Source organism: Antechinus flavipes, chromosome 4, assembly GCF_016432865.1.
Source record: "Antechinus flavipes isolate AdamAnt ecotype Samford, QLD, Australia chromosome 4, AdamAnt_v2, whole genome shotgun sequence".
Classification (NCBI taxonomy): Eukaryota; Metazoa; Chordata; class Mammalia; order Dasyuromorphia; family Dasyuridae; genus Antechinus; species Antechinus flavipes.
Window position 1 is genome coordinate 106,565,114 of NC_067401.1, and position 27,480 is coordinate 106,592,593.

The 27,480-nt window shown below is 34.8% G+C and overlaps 1 protein-coding gene across 1 annotated transcript; it reads left to right on the forward strand.

The window, feature by feature from the left end:
* Positions 1-24,699: 24,699 nt before the first annotated feature.
* On the forward strand, positions 24,700-25,629 carry LOC127558685 (olfactory receptor 6K3-like). The gene has a single exon (XM_051991926.1). The coding sequence runs from the start codon at positions 24,700-24,702 to the stop codon at positions 25,627-25,629; it is 930 nt and encodes a 309-aa protein (XP_051847886.1).
* Positions 25,630-27,480: the final 1,851 nt, after the last annotated feature.

The following is a 27,480-nucleotide window of genomic DNA, read 5'->3' on the forward strand; positions in this document are numbered from 1 at the left end:
GGGAAAATATAGGTGAGATTAAATAAGTGGGTACAATTATGAACAATGTCCTAGTTTTCTTGCTCTTGGTGGCTATGCACTTCAGAAGTATATTCAATAATAAGACTATTGGGACATAGAGAAATTATCTAGTTTAGGTGAAAGAAAACCGTTTGAGTCATCTTCAATATCCTATGACTAATATTAACTTCAACTGAATAAAGGAATATGTATGACAGAGTTACCTATTCTCCTTAATAACAACAGCAATAAGAAGCATCTACAAATTTGGGAAATGATTTACAAATATTATCTTATATGATCCTCAGAATGATCTTGGAATGTAGCTGTGGGTGTTTAGCAATTTAAACCTTCTAGGTAGTTTATAGAAAGGAGTTCTTAGCCTTTTTGTACTATGGATGTGGTTGTAAGTCTGATGGAGCCTATATACCCCCTGCTCAAAATAATAGTTTTAAATGAACAAAGTGAAATTGATATCATTTAAATATACTTTAAAATATATTTATTATTAATTTTTAACATTCATTTATCCTTAGTTGCTGATCTGCCATGATTGAGACCCTCTCACAGGCTTTCCATACATCATTTGAGCTGAGCTGAACATCCTTTTACTGCACTGAGACTGACCTTTCTTGAAATCTTTCTAATCTATTTTGAGTTGGAGAATGGTTTCATTTCATCAGTCTCTGGGCAGAGGCTTGGTTTCATGTGGTTTTTGAGGGAAAACTGAGGAAAACTTGAGCAGCTATCTGACTTCACTGAGATATCTTGGCTCCATCTCTGGAAGTCCCAAACTCTTTCCAGAGTGGATGATCAATTCACTACTCCACCAAGAATGCATTAGTATCCCAATTATGCCACAGCCTCTCCAACATTTGTTATTTCCATTTTCTGTCATATTGACCAATTTGATAGGTTAAGGTGATAACAGTGAGTTGTTTTAATTTGCATTTATTTGATGAATAGAGAGTTAGGAAAATTTTCCATATGATTACAGATAACATTGATTTATTCTTCTGAAAACTGCCTGTTTATTTATATTCTTGAACATTTCTATGAACATTTGTCTGAAAAAAATTAATATTTCTTTTTTTCTGCTTTTGTTGTGATGGACAATGCATGGACAGTTTTTTGAAAGTACCATGTGTAGTTAAAAAAAAAAAAAGATTCTCCTTTGTATTCCCATTTAATTTTTCAGGTCTATCATATTTAACTCTTTAAAACCAATCTTTTCATTTTCTTGACCTCCTTTTAAAAATTTATTTTATGACTAGGTTTATCTAGTTCTGATAGGGGAAAGTTGAGGTCCTCTCTAGTATAATTTTAGTTTCAATTTCATTGAGTTTATTTGAATTTAAATGCTATGCTATTTGGTGCATATATGTTTAGCATTGAATTAACTTCAATGCTAAACAAGTTGTGTTTTTTCTGCTTATTCTTTTAAATTAATTCTATTTTTGCTTTTGCTTTATCTGAGCTCACGATTGCCACTCCTGCCTTTTCTTTTAAATCTCAGTTGAATTATAATGGATTCTGCTCCAGAAATTTATTTTTACTCTGTCTGTTTCTCTCTATTTAAGATATTTTTCATGTAAACTGTATTATTGGATTCTGCTTCTAATCCATTCTGCTACCTGCTTCCATTTTATAGGTAAGTTTATCCTGTTTAAATTTATAAAGTATTTCTCTTCATCCTATTTTGTCCTATTTAGCTTTTCTTTCTCTTTTTACTTAGTCTTCCTCAAAAATTTGTTTTGCTTCTCTCTACTCTTACTTCATCTTTCTTTTTTAACACCCCCCTTTTCTAATCCCCTTTCCTTCCCATTTACTTGTTGAGTAAGATCGATTTCTATATTTTGTTGAATATATACATCTATAAACATATGTAGCACACACATATATGTATATACACATGCACAAATGTGCATATGTGTATATATACATGTATATTTATATGTCAATATGCATATGTAGACATATATTGTGTCTGTAGTCACTCTCTTTGAACCAGTTTCAGTGAGAGAGAGGTTTGAGTATTGCCCATTATTCTCCTCTATTATAAAAACTCTTTCCTGTATATTTGTTTTATTCCAGATATTTTCCCCATTTTTCCTCCCATTTTCATCTTCCTTCAATGCATTCCTTTCTCATCTCATTTTTTTTTTCAAAATCTCTCATCATAGTCAATAATATGTAGAGATAGTGATGATTTGTGTGGGTTTATATTATATCCTGCAACTTTGCTAAATCCGTGCATTGTTTCCAGTAGGTTTTTGAATAATTTTCTAGGATTCTCTAAGTATAGCATTATATCATCTGCAAAGAGTGATAGTTTTCTCCCTTATTGAGTATTCTACTTCCTTTAATTTATATTTCTTCTCTTATTCCTAAAGCCAACATGTCTAGTACAATGTTAAATAATAGTGATGAGAATGGACATCCTTGTTTCACCTTTGATCTTATTAGAAATGTGTCCACCTTTGATACAAATAAAGCTTGCTGTAGGTTTTATATAGATGCTGCTTATTATTTTAAGGAAAGCTTCCTTTATTCCTATGCTCTCTACTGTTTTAATAGGAATGGATGCTGTCTAGTTTTAGTTTTGCTGTCTATTTCTTCCTGTAACTATCTTAAAATCATCTCTAGGAATTTCCCTGCTCTACCACTTGGTGTATACACATTTAATAGCATTACTACTGTATCCTTTATCAAGATGTATTTTCCACTCTTATCTCTTTTAATAAGATCTATTTTTACTTTTGCTTTATCTGAGATCAGATTTGCTACCACTGGTTTTTTTTTTTTTTTTCTTACTTTGGGTAAAGCATAATAAATTCTGTTCCAGCCTTTTTACCTTTACTCTGTATGTGTCCCTCTGTGTCAAATGTGTTTCTTGAAAACAAAATATTATAGGATTCTGTTTTTAATCTACTCTGTTATTGGCTTATGTTTTATGTGACAGTTCATTGCATTCACATTCCCAGTTATGATTATCAACTATGTATTTCCCTCCATCCTATTTTCTACCCAATCCATTCTTTTGTTCTCTCTTTCCACCCTATCCTTAGTTGTGTTTCTTTTTTACCCACCTCACCCATTACCTTATCTCTTATCATCATTCCCTCTTCTCTTATAGTGTTTTTTTACCCATCTATCCACTACCTTAATTACTATCACCCCTCCCTTCTCTTAATAGTGTTTTTTAACCCGCTCCACTCACTGCCTTATCTACTATCACTGCTTTTCTCTTTTACCTTTTCCCCTAGTATTTCTGTCCTCACTTTTCTCCTGTCCCTCCCCTTTTTCACCTTTCCCCTCCTATTTTTTCATAGGATTAGATAAATTTCTATGCCAATTGAATGATTAAATTTTTCACTCTTATAGCCAAAACTGATGAGATCAAACTTCAGACAATGCTCATCCTCCTCCCTTTTCTGTCCTCAATTATAATAGGTCTTTTCTGCCTACACTTGGTGTGATCTAATTTATCCCATCATTCTTCCCCTTTTCTCTTCTCCCAGTACAATCCTTTTCCACCCCTTAATGTATTTTTCTTTGATGTCATCACATCATACTCCATTCACAACCACACCTTCAGTCCAAGTGATGCTCCCCTTTGTCTGTGTAAGCAGTTTAGCATATGTATTTCCCCCCTGTTTATCTTTCTAAGGTTTTCTTGAGTCTTGTGATGGTAGATTAAATTTCCTGTATAATTCTGGTTTTTTCAATAGAAATGATTGAAAGTCTCTCACTTCATTGAAGCTCTATCTCCTCCCCTAAAAGATGATGCTGAATCTAGTTGGGTAATTAATTCTTGGTTGTAACCCCAGGTCCTTTGCCTTCCTGAATATAATATTCCAGGATCTCTGATCCTTTATTGTAGAACCTGCCAGATTTTGGGTAGTCCTGACTGTTCCTATTTGTTGATATATGATTTGTTTTGTTTGGAAGCTTGCAGTATTTTTTTCTTGAGATTATAGCTTTGGAGGTTCACAACAATGTTCCTTGGGGTTTTTCTTGTGAGATTTCTTTCCATATGTGAAAGATAGACTCTTTCAATGAGTATTCCCCCCTCTGTTGTGAGAATATTGAGGGAGTTTTCCTTAATGATTTCTTATAGAACACTATCTAGGCTTTTTTTTTTTTTTTTTTTTTTTTTTTTTTTTGGTAATGGCCTTCAGTTAGGTCAATAATTTTTAAGTCATCTCATCTGGATCTATTTTCCAGGTTGGCTGTTTTGCCAATAAGACATTTCAAAAATTCTTTCCTTTTTTTCATTTTTTTAAGTTTGTTAAATTGATTCTTGCTGTCTCATAAATTCATTAGTTTTCATTTGCCCTGTTCTAATTTTTAATGTGTGATTTTCTTCAGTTATCTTTTATATCTCTTTTTCCATTTTGGTTAAATCTGTTTAAGTAGTTGTTTTATTAAGAAAATGTTTTTCCTTCCTTTTCCAAACTGTTGACTCTCTCATACATACCTTTCATTTCTTTTCTCATTTTTTTCTACCTCTCTTATTTGTTTTTTGAAGTCTTTTATGAGTATTTCCAAAGAAATCTCTTTGGGCTTGAGACCAGTTTACCTCACTCTTTGAGATTTCTTCTGTGCACATTCTGTCCTTCTATGAGTTTGTGTTTTGTGTAATGTCCTTTGGGTCAGTTTTCTTGGGGTCTCTGGGAGCAGCTTTTGTTTCAGTTCAGTAATTAGCACAAAAACAGTCAGGTGTTAAAGTCCAGATTCTTTATTATCTCTTTCCTGGGGTTGGGCAGCTTTCTGGAGAGCCTTTCAGACTGGCCTTGGTCTCAGTGGGGGGTGCAGGAGTCCAGGCCAGCCACCAGGATCTTGACTGAAGGTGAAATGAATTTTTATCTCCTTGGCTCCAAGAGCTTCTAGTATACTTGTCCTTTGTGGCTCTCAATCCCTGCTTATATGCTCCACACTGAGTATAAACCAATCATTATATCACTAGGAAACCATTATTTGTTGTAAGATTAAAGCAGTTATACTGAACCATGCAAAACTATATAACTATTGTCTCATCAATTCCACTTAGTACCTTATAAGAAGTTCAGAGTTCTGGCCCATAACAGTTTTGGTCTTCCCTGTCACCATAATAACTTTCTATCATTAAACTTCTTTTCTGTTTCTTCTTGCTCATTTCCTTTCCTTTTCTTTTATTTCTCTCTCTCTCTCTCTCTCTCTCTCTCTCTCTCTCTCTCTCTCTCTCTCTCTCTCTCTCCCTTTTTACTTTTATGCTTGAACTCTGCTACTGGAGTAAAGATGGCTCTGTTCCAAGCTTCCTGTGCTGCTCTGAGACATGACTTTGAGCACAGGGGTCCCTTATGTTTTTAGGGGATAACTTTCCCTGCTCTTTTCAGGAATCAGCCTGGTTTTCCAGAATTTGCCTTCCGAGCAGGAACTGAAAGCTGCCTCACTGCTTTACTCCATTATTGAGCCAGGAATGAGGGTCTTAGTTGCTGATATGATGTGATTAAGACCCTCTCACTCGGGAATATTGGAAGGTTACAATATGCTTTTCCATTCTTGCTTAGTGTTTGTGACATACATAGCCTCTTAAGCACATAATATCTCAGTGTTTTTTGATGGCCTTGAGCTTAAGATTGTCTTATTAATGCTCTGGCATTTTAATTTAGAATGTGAAAGAGATTTTTGGTTGGGGATTTGGAACTAATGAATTCTAAAGATTTATTTCTTATTGGTGCCCTTTTATGCTTCTATTGGCACAACAGCATTAGATCATTATCCTTAAAGAGTTGGTGATTTTTTTAATATGGTATATATGTTGGCTTAATATCACAATGACAAGGTCATACCTCTTTTTTTTCTTCCTGGTTCCTCCAGGATATAGTTTGATGCTATTAACTGAGCTTTGTACTTGGGACAATACTTTATATAACTAATCAGAGTTTCCTTGAATCAGTTTGAGATGTCACAGAATAAATTTTCCTGATCTTGATTTTGGAAACATTTTTTCCCAGTCCAACCTATTCAAGCAACTTACTCTCTCCTGATTTCATTTATTCTCCTTTTATTCTATTTTTCATAAACAGCTACATGCACAGACATACACATACATACACATTGAAACACATACATATAAACTCTCCCTATTTTTTCAGGAATGCCTATATGCTCACATTTAAGACTTTGCTTGATGTCTCCATTTAAAATTTAATTATATTTTACTTAAACATCCTCCTAGTATTAACTTCTACTATGACTTGGTTTTATTTACAACAAATCTTTGTCTGTCTTCATTACTGATATAATCTGATTGATATGGATATTGTGTCACCAATATAGGTCCCAGTCTTTGTATAATTAAATAATTAATCCCCAAGAAATTCTATGGCTGAAAAAAAATAACTTTTTCAAGTCTCTACTTTCTTAGACTAAGGAAACAACATAACTGATAGACATAATACTGATTAGAAAGGACTAAATAGATGGGGGGTGATGTATTAGCAAAACTGCCACAAGAGGATTGGAATCTATGGAATAAAACAATCATGTTCTCCTGCTTGACTTTCCCTTTTCATATTTCAATAACTTGGAACATTTTAGAAACTTTGCCTCCCTCCTGGACCCACACTTAACACCGTACAACAAGATAAGCTCAAAATGGGTCCACGATTTAAGCATAAAGAATGAGATTATAAATAAATTAGAGGAATATACCATGTTTCCTCGATAATAAGACACTGTCTTATTAATTTTTTTGGACAGAAAAACACCAGAGGGCTTATTTTCAGGGGAGGGCTTCTTTTAATGAACATTGACAGCAATTTAAATAAACAGGTAAATGTGAACCAAAAAAAAGTACCTTTATTCAATAATGATCATGTCATCTTCTTCAACAACATCATCATAAGTGTCCATACCCTGAATTCCATCCTGGATGTCTTGCGCCTCTATTTCCTTCAGAAGAAGTGGACCCAATCTGTCATGTCCAGCAATATAGCTCTCTTTAAATGAACATGTCTTGTCCAGGTAACCTGCTCGTAGTGCCTTGGCGACACAGCTGTCAGTAATTTTATCCCATGACTTCTTCACCCAAGTCACGACTTCTTGCAGACAGGCCTTCACAAAGTTTCCACGCTGATTTCTTTCCATTCTATTTTCAATGTAGTCATTGACTTCCATGCGCAAATGGTCTTTGAATGGCTTGTTTATTGCAATATCAAGGGTCTGGAGATAGGCAGTCATTCCTGCAGGAATCATTACTTGATCTATTCTTCTCTCTGCAAGGAAGTTCTTCATTTCTTTAGCGCGGTGAGTGCTGGCTGAATCCCAGATTATCAGACCTCTTTGGTTACCTCTCATAACAAGTGGCAGCATTAAATCAACCCACTTTCTTATAATGGCTTGTGTACACCAGGCTTTTTCAGTTTCAAGAATGTAAATGCCTGATAAATGTTCAATCTTATCTTTCTTGCCCTTACGATGATTAGAGGTGTGGCTTTCTTTCCATCCAAACGAATTGCCAAAACACAGGTGACCCGTGCAGACAGAACAATAAAATGATGACCATCAGTCCTTCTTTTCACTCCATCATGCCCCTCAATAATGTTTTAACCCCATCATGCTCCCTGAGTGCTCCTTCTATCCTCCATGATGCCCCCTGAGTTCTTCTTTTATCCTCCATCATGCCCCTTTTATCCTCCATCACGCCCCCTCACTCCCGCTTACATACCGGGTTTTTATGTTGTCCTGCTTCAGCTCTCCTCCGCGGCACTGCTCTCAATGGCAACAGCAAGCAAATCACTGGGGGAGAACAGGATGACGCACTCACTGCTGCAGCTCTGATTGGATGTAGCTCGGAGCACGGCGTGTGTTTCACTTGGGGTGGGGCGGGGAGGGGACGATGCATACAGAGGGTACCATAATGTAGTGTGTAGTGCAGGGGATCACCTTCACTACAATAGCAATCTCAATAGGGCTAATTTTTGGGGGAGGGCTTATTTTAGAGGACTCTTACACAGTAAGGGGAGGGCTTATTTTCGGGATAGGTCTTATTATTGGGGAAACACGGTAGGATAGTTTGTCTACCAGACTTGTGGAGGAGGAAGAAATTTGTGACCAAAGATGAACTAGAGACCATTACTGATCACAAAATAGAAAATTTTGATTACATCAAATTAAAAGGCCTTTGTACAAACACAACTAATGCAAACAAGATTAGAAGGGAAGCAACAAACTGGGAAAACATCTTCACAGTTATATGTTCTGATAAAGGCCTCATTTCCAAAATATAGAGAATTGACTCTAATTTATAAGAAATCAAGCCATTCTCCAATTGATAAATGGTCAAAGGATATGAACAGACAATTTTCAGATGATGAAATTGAAACTATTTCTACTCATATGAAAAGATGCTCCAAATCACTATTTATCAGAGAAATGCAAATTAAGACAACTCTGAGATACCACTACACGCCTGTCAGATTGGCTAAGATGACAGGAAAAAATCATGATGAATGTTGGAGGGGATGCGGGAAAACTGGGACGCTGATGCATTGTTGGTGGAGTTGTGAACAAATCCAACCATTCTGGAGAGCAATTTAGAATTATGCCCAAAAAGTTATCATACCCTTTGATCCAGCAGTGCTACTACTGGGCTTATGCCCCAAAGAGATATAAAGAAGGGAAAGGGATCTGTATGTGCCAAAATGTTTGTGGTAACCCTGTTTGTAGTGGCTAGAAACTGGAAAATAAATGGATGCCCATCAACTGGAGAATGGTTGAGTAAATTGTGGTATATGAATGTTATGGAATATTATTGTTCTGTAAGGAATGACCAGCAGGATGAATACAAGAGGACTGGTGAGACTTACATGAACTGATGCTAAGTGAAATGAGCAGAACCAGAAGATCATTATATACCGCAACAATGATACTGTATGAGGATGTATTCTGATGGAAGTGGATTTCTTCGACAAAGAGATCTAACTCAGTTTCAATTGATCAATGATGGACAGAAGTAGCTACACCCAAAGAAAAAACACTGGGAAATCAATCTAAATCATTTGCATTTTTGTTTTCCTTCCCGGGTTATTTCTATCTTCTGTATCTAGATTATACTGTGGCATATTCAACATGTATAGAACTGCTTGCCATCTAGGGGAAGGGGTAGAGGGAGGGAGGGGAAAAATTGGAACAGAAGTGAGTGCAAGGGATAATGTTGTAAAAAATTACCCTGGCATGGGTTCTGTCAATAAAAAGTCATTAAAAAAAAAAAAAAAGAAACTTTGCCTCCCTCCTATGGAATTCACTTCAATGATTACCTAGGAAATGATCTATTATTATATACATCTCTTAGAACATGGACTCCGGTCCTAAGTGGAATAAGCTTCAAGAGAAAATAGTAGAGTCTCCTTCATTGAAATTTTTCTGGCAAAAGCTGTATTTTAAACGAGGCGCTCATTAGAATCCCATCTAATTTTAAAATTCTTTGATTCTTCCCCCATGAAATCCCTAGTTTTAGACAAGTTGGAAACTTTTCTTCAATAAATGGGAGAAACTGGGATGGTGACAAAGCTCATATAGTGATAATCAGATTGGAAAAGGATTTTGGATTTTTGCTTCTGTAACTCACAGGGGAAAAATGACTATGTACTTCCCGAATATTGTCTCACTTGACCTTCACATCTTTAGGATATATGATTTGCCTGAGACCATAAAACTGTGAATGTATAAGGATAGTTTTAACCTTAGGTGTTCCTGACTCTAAGTGCAATTTTCTACTCCCTTCCCAACTTCCCTGTATAGCTTTATAGTATCATAAGACTACTGTAGATAGAGGGGAATTTTGAGATCATGCAGTTCAACTCTCTCCTTTTTTACAGATGAGGAAATTGAGGTCCAATAAAGCTTCAATGGCTTACCCAAAGTCACACTGTTTTTTCTAAGCAACTTAAATCCTTTAGCATTTAATTCAGATCTTCTGAATCGAATTCCAATATTCTTTCCATTGTGCCACACTGTCTTCTGGTGACAGAGATCTTTTCTTCCTTCTTTGCATGTAATGAATTCTGTAGCTTGTCCCAAATCAAGACAAATGTGAATTCAGGTGGTTATGTCACAGGCTGTCACAAATCTTCTATTTATCTTTTATTTTGGTTTCATTAAAGCATAAGTTTCTTGGGAATCTGAGATTTTACTCTTTTGAAAAGCCTAAATGGATGACAACAGTTGTCACAGTATGTTTTCTTAAAAGTGGACAATTATCCAAAAAAAAACAAAAACAAACAAACAAACAAACAAAAAAAACAGAAAGAGAAAGAACACTCAGAGGGGTAGGGAAGGAAAAATTAGAGAAGGGTCATGAAAACAAAAGGAGCAAATTTCCTGGAAGAGAAAATGGTCAGTAGTGCCAAATGCTATGGCCAGAAATCTACCATCTGGAAGTCAAGTTTTTAGTGATGAATGTCCCATGACTTAGCTAATTTGTTTTTCAAGCAACAAGCATTTTCTATGGTCAGACCTATGCTTGAAGCCTTTTCAAAAGTAATGATGGAAGCAACTCATATTTTACTATTGATTTATGGTTTATAATACATCTTATTCACAATAACATTAGCAAGTAGTAAACACAAAAGTTTTTATATTTCCTATTTTATTGAAGAGCAAATTGAGTCTTAGAAATTTCCCCAGGGTCATTCAGAATATATTGAACTTGAATCCCAATCCAGGTTCCTCCTTATTATAAAACCAATGCTCTTTCTATTGTCCCAACACTGACTAGTCAAAATAATCAGTTTGTGTTGTTAGAATAGATTTTAAGTGAAAAATTAGTTGATTTATTTAATAAGTCAAGTAAGTTCCATCCTAATTAAAGTAAGAGTTAAGGTACTCAACCTCATTGTTAAGACAGTGCAAGAAGTTTTGGAAATGGAGGTGTATTGACTGGGAACTGAGTTTGCATAAGTTAATAAACTTGGCCATAGAAGAAGAATTGGTTATAAATGATTGACTTAGTTTAGAATCAAAATCTTTAGAGAAAGAGTGACTATTAAAGCAAAACTTCTAAGGAAGAATTGCCTATGAATGATTATATAGGATATAAACAGAAAAGAAAGCCTCTGCCCTCTGTGAGTTTAGAATCTAGTTGAGAAGCCAGGGTTCATATACAAGAAAGGGATGTATAATCAAGTGTGAAGATATGTGTTCAGAAGGACCACTGGGGCTATAGGGACAAAGAGATATCTGAAACATTTCAGGAATTTGAAGGATATTTGATTTCCCTTCTTTCCATCAGTTTCTTAGCAACATCCCCAGATCAGCAGCTGGTAATGGCTTCATTGGATACTAAGATTACTGAACACTGCTGTTCTTCATTCTCAAAGAGGCCCGTGGTATCAGGGAAGTGATGTCATGACATACAGGTGAATTGGATTTAAGCGAGGGAGAGCTGTGCAAGATCACCTGCTTCACTTTCCCCTGCAGAGTCATCTGGGTCCAGTAGCAAGACATAGATTAAGATGACTGGAGATGGCCCTGAATGAAATGGAAGACCTTGGCCTTTTTAAGCTAAGCTCTTCAATAGATCTATTTAACTGTTTAACTTAAGGCATAATTCCACAAAGAAAGAGAAGAGCAAAGAAATCACTTTGTGCTTAAGGAGCACTTCTTGAATACCCCACTGAAGGCTTCAAAGGATTTCTAACAACCAAGAATAGAAAGCCACACCTATTCCTCAGTTGCATTTTAAACTCAAGCTCAATTTTCATGGCTTTAACTATTAATGGAAAAAGTGCTTTGTGGAGGTATTTTGTATGAAGACTTCAAATACTTTTATGTTGGTACATAGTAGTAACTATGTTAGTACATCTTCCTTTCTAAAATCTACTCAAGGATGGCTGATTAAAGCCATTCTTAAATGTTTATCTTGGACAAAGGCTAAAGTATTATTGTGGGAATATAAGCCAATGGCATTAAAGAATCAAGTTTAATTTCTCAAAGCTAAGTCTAGTACCCTGAAAAAGATGTATTTTTACTCTGGGACCAAAGACTAATCTGTGAAAGTGGGAATTGTAAGATCAAATGTTCTCCCTTTGAAGCTTGCAAATATTTTGGACTGAGGATGGGATTGTGCATAGTAGATGTAAGTCAAGGCCAAAGCCTAGATCTCTTCTTCCTCTCTCCTCTTCTTCGCTAGCAGGTTCCTCTTTGGAGGTTTTTATTGGACTTGCTACTTTTCTCTAATCTCTTCAGTAAATCCACTTACATATTAATTTGACAATTTGTGGAGGACTCCTGAGACATGATAAGTTCTTTGAACTATCTAAACAAAATTCCAGTGCAATATAAATGCAGTGCCAAATATTATAATATAAATCAGGTTGATTCTTGGAGAATTGGGATCTGTCTCATGTCACCATGAGACATCAAAGTACAACATTTACAAAGAAACAAAAAAAAATCAGAAGCATAAGCCATCATCAAGATTTTGCCTTACTAGAAATGGACATGAATTTATTATGAGTGTCACAGATGAATAGCAAGGGAATTATCTCAATTCTCCATTGGTATCTACACTATATCAAAGAGATATGTAAGGTCCTCCATTGTGTTAGATGGCAGCAAGAGCAAACTGGCCTTACTGGGCCAATGTGCATTAGCATTTAAATTTTAAATTTCATAACAGATTAGAATAGGCAATTGACCTTTAACAGAATAAAATTGGAAAATGTTCCTGAATGGATAATTCCTCTGATTGAAATAAAAATATCATCTTGAAGAGGGATTATGGGGGAAAAGGTGGAATCTTAATGGATGAAGTTCAGATTTTGTCATCAGAAATATGATCTAAGTGGTGAAGATTTTTTTTAGTTAGAATTGTTAGGATTGTTTTAGAGAAGTTGCTCATAGCAATGAATTTAGAAAGTTCTTAGCAATTTCACATTGGGAAGAGGCTATGTTTGTGGAAACATTGAAAATAAAGTTGAACATAATGAAAGGATCTATTAAGGAGGCATTTGAGTCCTGGATGGAATGCTTAGAGCTTGCTTGCATTCAGCTGAATGACTGATGGAACAAAAGTTCAGTTCCAAAATATGGGAGAGAAGCATTTGTAAGGCCCCTTCATATTTTATATTTTCATGATTTTTTTGTTTATTTGAAACCAATAAAAATACAAAGCTGGTCCTCAATTCTATGTGATCCATTTATGCTTCTGCACTGATGAAAATAGAAGTAGTCAAAAAGGGGGCAGAGATTGCTAAAAAAAAAAAAAAAAAAAAATTCTTTTTAGTCATTAACTTAACTGTGTATTCTCTAAGGATGAAATCTTTCACCAATTTGCCAAAAAAAAAAAAAAAAAAAAAAAACTTTTTAGAGAACTAGTATTTTAAGGAAAAAAGTGGTGATTTTTGAGTCTTAGCAATTTAGATTCAAGGGGAAATGTGAATGCACATGTGTGTGTGTGCGCGCACACACACACACACATACAGAAAGAGAGAGAGAGAGAGAGAAAAAGAGAGAGAGAGAGAGAGAGAAGAAAAGGATTGTAAAGGCAGAAACAATAAGAATTGACATCATATTGAGGTGTTCAAATGAGAAGTTGAGGGTATTAGAATGGAGACTGGATGACTGGAAAGATTGTGTGCTTTTGACAGTATAGGAACTCTATGAAATAGGAAGATTTTGAGGATTATCTTTTAGATAGTTTGATTTTGAAATCCCTATGGCACATCAAGTTTTATATTAAAAAAAAAAAATGTTGATGATGTGGGAATGCAGGTCAAAAGAGAAACCAACACTGAGATTGAGAAATGATATTCATAGAGAAAATATCTTTTCCTCATGGGAAATGATGAGATAACCACGTGACATACTATTGAGGGCAAGATGTACAGATCTTGGGGATCACCCACAGTTAGTGGGAATAATTTTAATGAAGATATTGCAAAGGAGACTGAGGAATAGTCATACAGATAAAGGAGTGTCAGGAGAGTACAGTAAATATAAAACACAGAAAGGAGAGAATGTCTAGGAGGAGATGATAAACACTGTATAAAAGACAGCAGAGAAATGAAGAAGAATAGGGCTTGAGAAATGACCATTTGATTTGTCGATTAAGGGGGACACTAGTAATTCTAGAGGGAGGAATTTAAGTTAAGTGATAAGGTTAGAAGCCAAGTTCCAGAGGATTTACAAGCTAAGGAAAAGAGGAGGAAGTAAGGTTCCCAGTGTAGTCAGTTTTCTTAGGAAATTTAGAGGAGGCAAGATATATAGGATAGTCCAATCAAACTTGAGAAAGTTATTAGTTGTTTTTATTTTTAAATTAAGAAAATGGAGGTATAAACATATTGTATGCAACAGGGAAACAAATAGGAAGAGATTGAAGGCAAGAGAAGGAATAGAAATGATAGTGGGGGAAATCTAATAGAAAAGATAGGAATAGAAGGAATCAATATTCCCTGTAGAAAGAGTTGACAAGATGGTCTACCTCTTCATTTGAGACACAGAGAAAAAGGACATAATAAGGGAAGATGTCTGAGTAATATGAGATGAAAAGGACAGTACAGGAAATAATTCTAGATGAATTGGAATAAAGGAAAATATTCATTGATTGGGAAGCAAAATATGGATGTATTTGAATGTAATGAAATATTGCTATACTCTAGTATACGATTACTATATTATAAGACATGAGGAATGACACCAGTATAAAAAAGTCACCTAATTGCTCAATAAACTCCAATGCTTCCTTATCACCTCTGGTATCAAATACCAGACTCTCTCTTTGATATTCAAGATGCTTTTTGTTTTGTTTTGTTTTGTTTATAATGAGAGTGATCCTCTGGGAGTTACAAATGCTCATGAGTTTCATTTAAGTGATTATTCCTCAATGGTAACTCCCAACCTAGAAGGGATTCCCTTTGAACCAAAAGACATACTCTTGTCTTTACTAGTGATAGGTAGTGATAAAAAAAAAAAATCCACCTTGCAAGGGAAATACTCTTCATGAATTCTCTTACCTCTATAGAATCAAATAATGCTCTAGAAATCCAAATATACCCAATAGTAATCAGATTCCTACAAATTAGTTCTGACTTTACATCTCTCTTCAAGTATCATAAGTATACAAAGATTGCCATTATAAACTTATTTGTCCAAGGCATCTGATGGTAAAAATCTGGACACTGAAATATTTCTTTAAAAAATGATGAAATAAGAGAGACCCATGAAGAGTTTTGTCACAATTGATCCTGACAAAAATTTTTGGTTGGCCATTCTAAAGACAAGTTTGTCTGTCATCACAAATATTTAGTGATTCTTAGAGAAAATCCAAGTTTTTTGAAAGCAATTTTTTTGTATAAATCCAATTGGATGGTATAGGCATTAAATGCATTACTGTTCTCACAAAGAAAAAAAAAAGTTTCAAAGTTGGATGATGAATGGTTCCTATACAATATTTCAAAATGATTCAGAAATGCCAAAATTTTGGGGAATTATCTCTTGAAGTTGACAATGACGGTAGTTCAGAATACTAGGGAAGAAAGAAATGGAACAAATAGAAAGTTAAAATTGATCATCTGTAACATAGTAATTGATTCTGAAAGGTTACTGCTGGTGCATAATAATTATACAAAATTATGGAACTAACTTGTGCTTTGCCACTGAACTTTTACTCATCCTCAAAAATAATCATTCAGATCCTTGATGATTGGCAGAGGCTCCACTACCTCACCAGGCTCTATGATTTAAAGCTCAGAAAGAGATCTGGTTTATAGATATGGGGTGACAACCAATGTGCTGCTCAATCATGATGGAAAGTGACAATCATTCATCACCAGGCCACAATGTTACTCTCACTGATGATCTTTAAAGTGTTTTTTGGTGACTAGTATTATGGAGCTCTACACACAAAATCATTTTTGGTTGCACATTCTACCTGTGAAAGGTATAACACAGTCTTCATGCATAATCAGAACTAAAGCTGTTTCTATTTTTGCAGCATCAACAACATGCCAAATGGGGAACAGTCAAGCTGTTTACTGCAAGGTCTTTTGTCATTTGGATGCTTGTCTGGATCAGCAAAGAGTTTTGGCAGGAACTGAGGAAATATCTTCCAAAATCAAAAATTTTGTGTAGGCTATTATAAGACCATGTTCGCACTAAAAAATCACTATTGTAAAGGTATGTTATATATGTGTCCAGTGAAATAGTAGACATTTCTGTTACCCAGGGCTTATAAAATAATTTTAACCTACCAAAATATAATATATCCAGTATGATTCTGAATGCATGCGAGAGATGGGAATGCACATCTCAATATTATTTATAGTGCACACATGTATAAACCTTCTTGGGAGTGAGAATTTAAGGGTGCATATTGTATGGAACAATCATCAACTACAGGCACAACAATTCATCAATACCAAATTTAAAACATTTATATTCATTGCCCATAATTCAAACTCTTTTGACATGAACTTTATAGTTCAATGGCTCCTTTCTAATAAAATGGAACCAGAGGCTATATCAAAAATGAGGGTGGAGGAGAGACACTAATGTGTATATGGATTAAAGCCTTAAATATCCATTACATTGGCCCTTTATATTAATTTCTTTCAAACAAAAGAGATCAAAGGAATAGGAAAAATTTCTGCTTACAAAAATATTTACATGTCTTTTTGTAGAGGCAAAAAACTGAAAACTAAAAGAATGCCAATTCATGATTGAAGAATGGATGAATAAGCTGGGATATATGGATGTGATAGAATACTGTAAGAAATGGAGAAAGATAATTTAGAAAAGGCAGGGAAATACATAAACTAGGCAGAGTAAAGTGAGCAGAACCACAACAAGTTGCTATAGTCAACATTATAAAGTGAATGACTTTAAAGACTTTTATGAACTGATTAATGAAATGAACAAAAACCAAGAGAATAATTCATACAACAGCCTCAACACTCTAAAGACAAACAAATTAAAAAGTTACAAGAATTCTAATCAACATAATGACCATCCATGCATGAGTCCAGAGGATTAATGTTGAAGCATCTTATCCACCTCCACAGAGAAATGATGATTTAAGCTGCATAATGAGGAACACTCAGACACACATAAGTTCATATACACATATACATATATGTAAAACAATACATGCATATAGTATATATTTATATATAATACATGTATGTGTGTATATGCATATGGCCAATGAAGGAATTTATTTTTATTTGATTATACATATTTGTCATAAGGGATTTATTTTTCCCTCAATAAAGTTAAGGAGAAAGAAAAAAATATTTCCTTTAATTTAAAAAAAATAAAAATAAAATAAAAATTGAAAGATGGGAAATTGTTACCAATATGAAATATTACATAAACTTTGAGATGAAGTTTTGTTCAATTGCTTTACTTTGCTATGAGAGACTTCTCACAGATTGGCAATAAGCTATAAAGGTTTGTAAAAAACAAAACATCAATAAAAGTTTTTAAAATTAAAGAAAAAAATAAGAACAAAGAAATAGCTAGAAAATAAATGAATAAATGAGCAGATTCGTGAATGAGGGAATAAATGCACTTACAAATTATTGATGAAGCTGAGCAAACTTCCTCAGTTGATGAATTTCCTGGTTATAAGGGTTATTTGCTTACAAGACTTTTTCAATAAAATCTTGGATCAGGATTATACTGGGCAGTTACCTGATTTAAAATCATAAAAACCTAATCAGCTGTTGCTTGATGAATAGGTTGAGCTCACACAAAGGATTTCAAAAGCAGACCCACTGAAAAACATTTCCTTCAAATGCAGATGAGACAACCACAGGAAAAACATTGAAATTTAAGTTTTCCTCTTGCAATCTACTAAAGTAAAATCAGAAACTTTGCACTTTCAGAAACTTTTCTATCTTGGCAGGCATAGCTTGGAGGAATCCTTTTACAATGAATTGTGCACCTTAGTCACTGGATAGAAAAAGTGGAGAACATTTTCTTATGCTAGCAATAACCATTGGACAATAACAACACACTCTCTCTCTCTCCCTCCCTCCCTCCCTTTCTCTCTCTCTCTCTCTCTCTCTCTCTCTCTCTCTCTCTCTCTCTCTCTCTCTCTCTCTCTCTCTCTCTCTCTCTCTTTCCATGCATCTCCTAAAGCTATCACTCTCAGAGTAGATAAAATTGTACCTAGCTATGCTCTCAGGGCAATACAGCATCATAAAAGAATATTATATGTTTAACATATCCTGTTTGTACTGTTTGTAATAATACCATGGAATCACAAATTCTACCTTTGTACTTTTTTAATCCTTTGCACAAGCTCAGCCTGCTCATAAGATCTTTAATATCTGAGGTTTTCTGTGGTATGTTCCAATCCTTAATTTTTGAGAGATCATGGCCATATCATCGTCTATGAGATCAAAGTAGAAAACATGAAAGGAAAATTTAAAAATTGATTTGAAAAGCTCCAAAGTTTCCTGCAAGGGAGTGGTATTGGGCCTCATTGCTCAAATTTTCCCTACAGGAAACTCAGAAATGATTTGGCAATCTGTCTCCTGGAGTGGTTCACCCTGATATGAGGAAGGATTGATATTTATGCTATCTCTGCAGCTGTAATCCTCTATATATTGAGTCTCTTGGCTCATTGTTTTACATGGACCAGGGTAACCAGTAGCCTTCTGTTATTGGCATTGATGGAGAAAAATTTAATCACTAAGGAGATGAATGGAACTTTTAGAAAACTGCCAAACTTCATAAATCTTAGCAAAGTGACATCCTTTTCATTCAGAGACATTCAATTATATAGTGTAACAGACCCCTTTCAGAGTAGTTGTTTATCATCATGTCTGCAGGATTCTTTTTTTGTCTTTCTCCACAGGTCCTGAAAACCATAAAAATGAACCTACTCTCTACTCTGGATGGTGGCCTGGGGAAGAAATTCCCCTATCCACTGGGATGATTTTACCTTTGTTATAGTCTCTCTCTGGATGATAAAACATCAAGTTTAATGTAGCAGGTGGCACTCTGGTAAAGTTATAATATTGCACCTCTCAAATTTGTTTAACATTTAAAAGGCAACTTCAACTTATTCTTTCTACAAAAAGCATTACATATGAAGCATGAAGCTCTTCCTTCAACATTCCCCACACCCCCAAGGGTGATGAAACTAAATTCTGGCTAATTTTGATGACCAATTTTAGTCTTTGAGAAGCTAAGAAAATGTACTTGTCTTCTCTGTTTGCAGGGATGGATGACTATGAGTATAGAATGTTGAATATTCTATTACTCATGGTTGATGAAATAATTAGTCTTTCTAAACTGCTTTTTCTTTGTCTTTTAAAAAAATCATCATCTCAATTCTCCTGGATGTGATTCTCTTCAACAATGAGATGATTCAAACTAGTTCCAATTGTTTAGTAATGAAGAGAGTCAGCTACACCCAGAGAGAGAACTATGGGAAATGAGTGTTATCCACAACATAGCATTTCCACTCTTTCTGTTATTGTTTCCTTGCATTTTTGTTTTCCTTCTTGGGTTTTTTTCTTTTTTTCTTTCTAGATCTGATTTTTCTTGTGCAACAAGATAACTGTATAAATATGTATACATATATTGGATTTAACATATACTTTAACATATTTAACATATACTGGACTACCTGCCATCTAGAGGAGAGGGTGGGGGAAAGGAGGGGAAAAGTTGTTACAGAAGGTTTTGTAAGGGTCAATGTTGAAAAATTACCCATGCATATATTTTGTAAATAAAAACTATAATAAAAAAATAAAAAACCAAAATTTTTTAAAATAAAAATATAAAATATAAAATAAAACATGAATTGAAAAGACAAAAAAAAATCATCATCAAAAAGGATGATTGATTGGGTTGAGAAAGAAGAAAGATATATTTGGAAGAGAAAATATTAAAAAAGGAAAAAAAATCAATAAAATTATGTAGTTATAACATGGATTTACTCTCTCAACTTATTCACATTCAAAGCCAGATATGGAGATCTCCATCTCCATATAGTAATACATTCTAAGGTTAGTAGGGGTGTTTTTCTCCAATGTTATTGTCTAGAGTTCTCATTCTGCTGCTTTCCTCTCTTTCCTCTCATGCTTAATATTTAGTGATTAGTGCTCTGTTTTGATATAACCAATTAATATCAATTAATTTTTATAAAAGCACAATCTGTGAAGATATAACAAAAAAGGAGATGAAAACACCTCCCTCAGCACATGAGGACAAATTGTCTCCTATACCATCTCAGTCCTTGAGGGAAGTGGACTCAAACTTAAAAGATAGCTGCATAGAATTGGCCCATAAATTTTATTTCCAAATTTGACACAATCAGTGAATGCATTACTTTTTTTTTTTTTTTTTTTTTTTTTTTACCATATTGGTTATCTTTGATCTATTCTGAGTGAAACAAGTGATAGGGAATTCATTCCTTATCTTCTGGGCTGGCTACCAGATCTTCTCATGGACTGTAAATTACTAGCTTATGTTGACTTACTCTACTGACCTGTTGGAGCTCACAATGAAGTAGCAACTGCCAATATTCCTTTCTCTAAATGCAAGAAAGAATAGACAGAACAAAGATAGAGGCAAAAGCAAGGTCATGTGCTTAGAGATCACACAATGGTCAGTCAAGCAGGATATAAAAGTTCAAAGCATCTTCTTTCTCCAACTCAGAAACTTGCAGCATTTATTGCATCCAGAAGAGATTTTTTTACATGTTCTCCTCTATATCACAAAATTATTTCCCACTAATAATAAAGAAATGAAACAAATAATAATATTAATGATAGAAATGTAATTTCTTTTTTTCTTTTTTTCTTTTTTTTTTAATTTTTTAAATTTATTTATTTTTTAAATAATTTTTTATTGATAGAATGCATGCCAGGGTAATTTTTTACAGCATTATCCCTTGCATTCATTTCTGTTCCGATTTTTCCCCTCCCTCCCTCCACCCCTTCCCCCAGATGGCAAGAGTCCTTTACATGTTGAATGGGTTGCAGTATATCCTAGATACAATATATGTGTGCAGAACCAAACAGTTTTCTTGTTGCACAGGGAGAATTGAATTCAGAAGGTATAAATAACCCGGGAGGAAAAACATAAATGCAAGCAGTTTATATTCAGAAATGTAATTTCTTAAATGATTTATAAATTATATAAAAGTTATCATATAGTGGAGACAGCATTGGCTTTGGAATCAGAGATCTTGGGTCCAAATTCCATTTCTGGACCTCATTATTTGTGCAAGCTTAGCTAAGTTATTTAACTTGCCTAGTCCTCAGTTTCCTTATCTGTAAAATGAAGAGGTTAGGCTAGATTTCTTCATGATTTCTTCCAACTTTAAATTGATCATCCTTAGATTGTCTACAAAATGAATGGATGAAACTGAACAATGAATTGATTGTTCAGAGAGGCTATTAGTTATTCAAAGTCATAGATAATTAGAGATAGAATTATTACGATCATTTAGACACAGTTAAATCCTACCAATCTGACAAGCTTTAATAAAAGTCTTCAGTCCTCAATCACCATTCATTTTTCTTTCTATTAAACCAGATTACACAACCAGGAAGCAAAGAGAATTAAATAAACATGTATTAATCAGCTATAATGTTCTGGGTTCTGTGCATGACACTAGAGAAAGATATGCAATTAAATATAGCCAAGCCTTTGACTTCTAGGACTTACAGTGTAAGTACACAAGTAATTTTAATAAAAAAAAAAAAAATGTGATGTGCACAAGAGAGTTGCAAGTGCTAAGCAAGGTCTGGGGTTAGAAGACCATTATCCACTAAAGGAGATTAGAGAGGGCATGATATAGGAAGTAGTATTTGAGTTCAGTCTTAATGGATAGACAAGTTTCTAGATAGGAGACAGTGAATGAGTAAGGCAGAGCCAGAAATTACCAAAAAAGTTTTCGATTTGAGAGTTTATTCTTGTTCATACTCCTGACTTCATTGGGATCTGGGGACATATTATGAAGGAATAAACATCTTAATAGACTCCGTGTGAGAAAGAACTATTTTTCTATGTAACTATAGTCTTCTGGGAAAAAAATCCCCAATAGAGACAATTTTCCTAATCCTACCATTTCCTGATAAGGTGTTATAATATTCCACAGTCAGTGAACAACAAAGATATTGAAAAGGCAAGGAATGAAGAGAGGAGAAAGTACTCTTGTACCTGGCAGACATGAACATGAGAACTAGTGGTAAGTGGTAAGCCAGAACCATTGGAAAGAGTTACTATGTCAGTAAATTAAGTTTTCCTGAAATGAAGATATTCTCCATGGGATTTGGGTATAGGAAGTTTTGAGAAGACAGAGATCAGATTGTGTGGATGGACACAGTTAGGAAGCAATGTCCTCTGGCTTTGGCTTTGGCTAGAGAAGTCATCTGATTGAATGGAAGAAAGTCCTGTGAGCCATCTTGAATCTCACATGACTAACATCTGTTCTAATTGTGTGGTAAATGATTTTTTGGCTCTGCAGCTCATTTAATCATTGGATTGTTAAAATTAATACTTACCCACTTAACTTCTGTGGAAATTCTGCTTTTATGAATGTTTAGATGCAACTTATATTTAGAAAGTTTTCCTAAATGTCTACGCCAAAGTAGGTTACAATCTCCCTACAATGCTTTCATAGATGGTTTAACGATTGTCATTGGCCCAAAAATCAGTTGGGAGCCAGCCTTCCACAATAAGCCTCTAGTTCTTTAAGGATTTTTGTTACCAGACAAGAAAACAGTACTCTGACAGATCTGAATTTATTATTTCTTTTTTGTTCGTAGGACTTTTAGTTTTCTTGGAATGTCAAGTTAAATGGATCCTTAGATAGCAGCTAGCCTGATCTCTTTGAGGAGTCTAGTGTAGGAATAAGAGAGTGCTGGACTGGGAATCAGAGTAACTGCACTGATAAATCTTGCCTCTGACACTTATTAGCAGATATTTTTACTTATTTGTAAGCATTTTCTCATTTTCTTATCTATAAGCAAGGAAGGAAGAAGGAGAAATAGAAAGGGAATGACTATTTATAGTCTGCTATATACCAGTCTTGTGTGCTGAGCACTTTACAGATGTTATTTTGCAGATTATAAGGCACAAATAGGATGATGAATAAAAACCATTTTGCGAATTTTAAAGTGATCTTGAGATCATAGACAGGTAGGTATTTCTGTAGATAGCACATTGGGAGGGTGTCAGAAAGAACTGAATTCCATCCTGCCCTCAGGCACTTATACTGACTGTGTGATCTTAGGCAAGTCACTTAATCTCTCTGCCTCAGTTTCCTCATCTGTCAAATGGTGATAAAGCTTCCATCTCCTGGAGATGAGGATCAAATGATTTAACATATATAAAATGTTTATAAAGGCAAAATGCCATATTACTACTATCATAGAATTAATAACTGTAAGGGAGCTCAGAGGACAGAGTCCAACTCCTCCTTTTGACAATTAAAAGACTTGCCCAGGGCCACATGGCTACTAAGTATCGAAAATAGAATTAAGCTGGTTTTTTTGTCTCCAAACCCAATCTTTTATTGAAAGTATCACCTATAAATGTCAGTTACAATATGATAATTATCATTTCTATGGCACCTAATTGGTTTAGGAAGCAGCTAGAAAGTGTAGTTAGTAGTGTTGAGCTTGAATTCAAGAAGACCCTGGTTCAAATTTAGTTTCAGGTACTAGTTGTGTATCTTAGGCAAATTTTTTAACCTCCTTCAGTTTCCTCATCTGTAAAATGGGGATAACAATGGGCTCTGCCTCCCAGGGTGGCTGTTAGGATAAAAAGCATTTTGCAAAGTTTATAAGGCTATACAAATAGCTGCTGCAACAATAACGCCTGTTGTGATTGCTACTAGTACTAGGACTACTACTGCTGCTGCTGCTATTTCTACTTCTGACCATAGTCCTATAGCTTCTGGAGATATTATTACTTAAAATATATTTTACAAGTATTATCTCTATTTTACAGATAAAAAACTGAAACTGAGAGAAGTTAAGTAAAGTAGTGCAGTGTCATACAGTAAGGAATAGAGTCTAGAATCCTTCTAAGCCCATCTTATGGCCTGTCTAGTACATAAATCACTGCCTTCTCTGACAGATGAGGAAACCAATGTGCCAAAATGTGACTTCACTAGTATCACATAATAAGCCCAGGGAATTGAGCTCTACACACAGGCAAGTCCTTCCTTCTTCACCAGTTTTAGAGCTCTTTTTGGTCCCCTCACATATTATTTCACTGATTTTCCCTGGAACTTTGGTCACTAAGGGAAAACTCATTAGAAATAATTTTTCAAATACAATAGAAGTATACATATTTTCAGAAAAGCTGCTGTAATCCTCTTCTTGTCTATGGAAATAAAGGATGTTAGAGATGGAGCCATCAATAAGAGGAGAGAGATCTGGCCTCCAAGAGCCTAGGATCTCCTCCATATTAGGAGGAGTTGTCAGAAAAGGATAGTAGTGGAGAAAAGGAGCTATTCAAAACACTTTACTAAAAGCAAAAGAAGGAAGTATGTAAGATAATTTCTGAGGCATCTCCTAACTCTCAATTATTTAAATTTAAAGCACTGAGCAAATTGAAAGTTGTCAAGGGAGGAGGAATAATATTGATTTGTATTTTAAAAGAAATCAAGAGATCTGACCTTTTGAAGTAGGGAGCCAGTATTTGTTCTTTTTTCCCTTTGTAGGTGAATCTACCCATAATATGGAGAATAAGAACCAATCAATGGTGACAGAGTTTTTCTTCTCTGTGTTCCCCCGATTTCAGGAAGGGGGCTACCTGTTTTTCATCCCTTTGCTCTTCATCTACCTGTTCATTGTCATTGGGAACCTCATGATTTTCATTGCTGTCAGGCTGGATGCCCGGCTCCATAACCCCATGTACAATTTCATCAGCATCTTCTCCTTCACAGAAATCTGGTATACCACTGCCACCATCCCCAAGATGCTCTCAAACCTGGTCAGTGACCAGAAGACTATCTCCTTCACTGGTTGCCTCCTACAGATGTATTTCTTCCATTCACTTGGAAACACTGAGGGCATTTTGCTGATGACTATGGCCATTGACAGATACATTGCTATCTGTAATCCCCTTAGATACCCAACCATAATGACCCCCAGGCTCTGTATCCAGTTAAATATTGCTTCCTGTGTCATTGGCTTCCTTATCTTACTCCCTGAGATTGCATGGATTTCCACTCTACCCTTCTGTGGCTCCAATCAGATCCATCAGATCTTTTGTGACTTTACCCCTCTTCTGAACTTGGCTTGTAAAGATACCTCTATGCTCCTGGTACAAGATATAATTCATGCTATTGCCATCCTATTTACTTTTCTAATCATTGCCCTCTCTTATATTCGAATTATCATTGTGATCCTAAAGATACCCTCAACAGAGGGTCGCCAAAAGGCTTTTTCCACTTGTGGCAGCCACCTTGTTGTCTTCTTATTGTTCTTTGGCAGTGTGGGACTCATGTATCTTCGTTTTTCAGCCACTTATCCTCCATTCTGGGACACAACCATTGCAGTAATGTTTGCTGTCCTTGCCCCCTTTTTTAACCCTATTATCTATAGTTTGAGGAACAAGGACGTGAAAGAGGCCATCAAGAAATTTCTCTGTCCAAAAGAAATATAATAACATAAAATAAACACACAACATACATATAAACAAGTGTGTACTGTATCACATACATATATGCACATATATAATGTGTATCAATATATAATATGTGTATATATGTGAATGCATATAGCCTATGTGCACATGTATACATATTTTGTGTACATATACACACATTGCAGCTAAATCACACCTAAAGCTTTATGGTTTACTGAGAACTTTATGTACTTTTTCTCTTTTAATCATCCAAGACCCAAGAATTGGGTGCTGTTAAAAAAAAAAAAATAAACCTAATATAATGTCTATTTTTGCCCTTACTCAATCCTTTACTAAGGTGAAAAAGTGGAACTTTTACCTTGAGCACTGATATTTAAGAGGCAAAAAAACTTATAGGATAGCTTTTTTAAATAGTGTGCATTATTTTAATTTCATATTTTCATTTTGATTAATTTTAACCTTTTCAACAAGATAGAAATAGCTGGATTTAATTCTGAGTTAGCCAAAATAATTGAATCCAAAAGCTATTGGATGACCTCTTTTTTTTTTTTTTAATTCAGTGGCTAAAATACTGGACAAACTTCTTCAGTACCCTCTGCCTTTTTCACTTTCCTACTGAAAATTTCTCCAGAAGTGGCTTTAATTTTTTCATGAAAGGTATGTCAAGCTCTGTCTCTCATTCCAGAATACTATTTGTTGAATCTCATCCTGCTCAATAGAATCAATTTAAAATACTTTTAAATTATTTTTACAGGATGAATCACCAAGTTGCTTTAACAATAGTTTTAAATCTGCTTGACCTTGTCACTGAAATGGCTCATTATGACTACTTTGCAAAAACATTTTTTCTTCTTACTAAATCAAATATTGAAAATCAACATTCAAAATTGTATCTTGTAACTAATTGGGAAGCACTTATTAAGTACTTTGAATGAGCCCCGTATGATTTAGACTTTATTACTGTTGTTTGTCTTTTGTTCTGGAAGAGGACCATGACATCAGGAAGGTGATACCATGACATACAAGTGAATTGGATTTATTTGAGGGAGGACTGTACAAGGTCACCTGCCTTACTTTCCTCTCCAGAGCTTTCTGGGTCCAGAGGTAAGAGAGATCAAGATGGCCCTGGATGAAATGGGAGATCTTGGTCTTTTTAAGCTAAGCTCTTCAACAGGACTCAGTTTGACTGAAGCCATACTCATTCAGTGATTAAGCACTGGGGCTACCAGTGCAAGTGAGACTGTCCTTGCCCTCAAGGAGCTTATATTCTTCTTAGTGAAAACTATATATCTACAGAGAAGACCTAGAGAAAATAGTGTTGTTTAGTAACTGAAAAGACCTTTGAAATGTCTGGTTTATTTTTGAGATGTGGCAAAAGAAAAGAAATATGGGAAAATGTAAAGGCTGAGTTTAAAACCTGGTTCTGCCACTCATTAGCTGCAAGGCCCTGAGCCAATCATTTGAGTCTTCTGAACTTCAATTTCCTGATTCTCAAAATTGTACCATGATGTTTACTGCATAAGGTTGTTAGCATGGAAGCACTTGTTAAACATTAGTGCTAAACAAATTATTAACAACATTAACTCACATATCTATAGTGTTTTCAGTATAAATTATTAATATTTCAAATTGTATAGCAAAATATTTTTTAAAAAAAGTTTTTAGCCTGAATTTATGCAAGTTCAAGCAACTTTAAAAAGTCAGTGTTGAGTTTCTTGAATTTGTGTGTAATCTTTAAGTTTACCTGAAATTTAATTGTTGTTCAGTCATTCTAGTCATATCTGACTGAATATCTGACCAAATGGGATCAGATACTGAAATGGTTTGCCATTTTCTACTCTCTCATTTTATAGATGAGTAGCTAGGGCT

Bases quoted from the DNA above. Each gene is read 5' to 3' on its own strand.
- LOC127558685 (XM_051991926.1), top strand. From the start codon at position 24,700: ATGGAGAATAAGAACCAATCAATGGTGACAGAGTTTTTCTTCTCTGTG.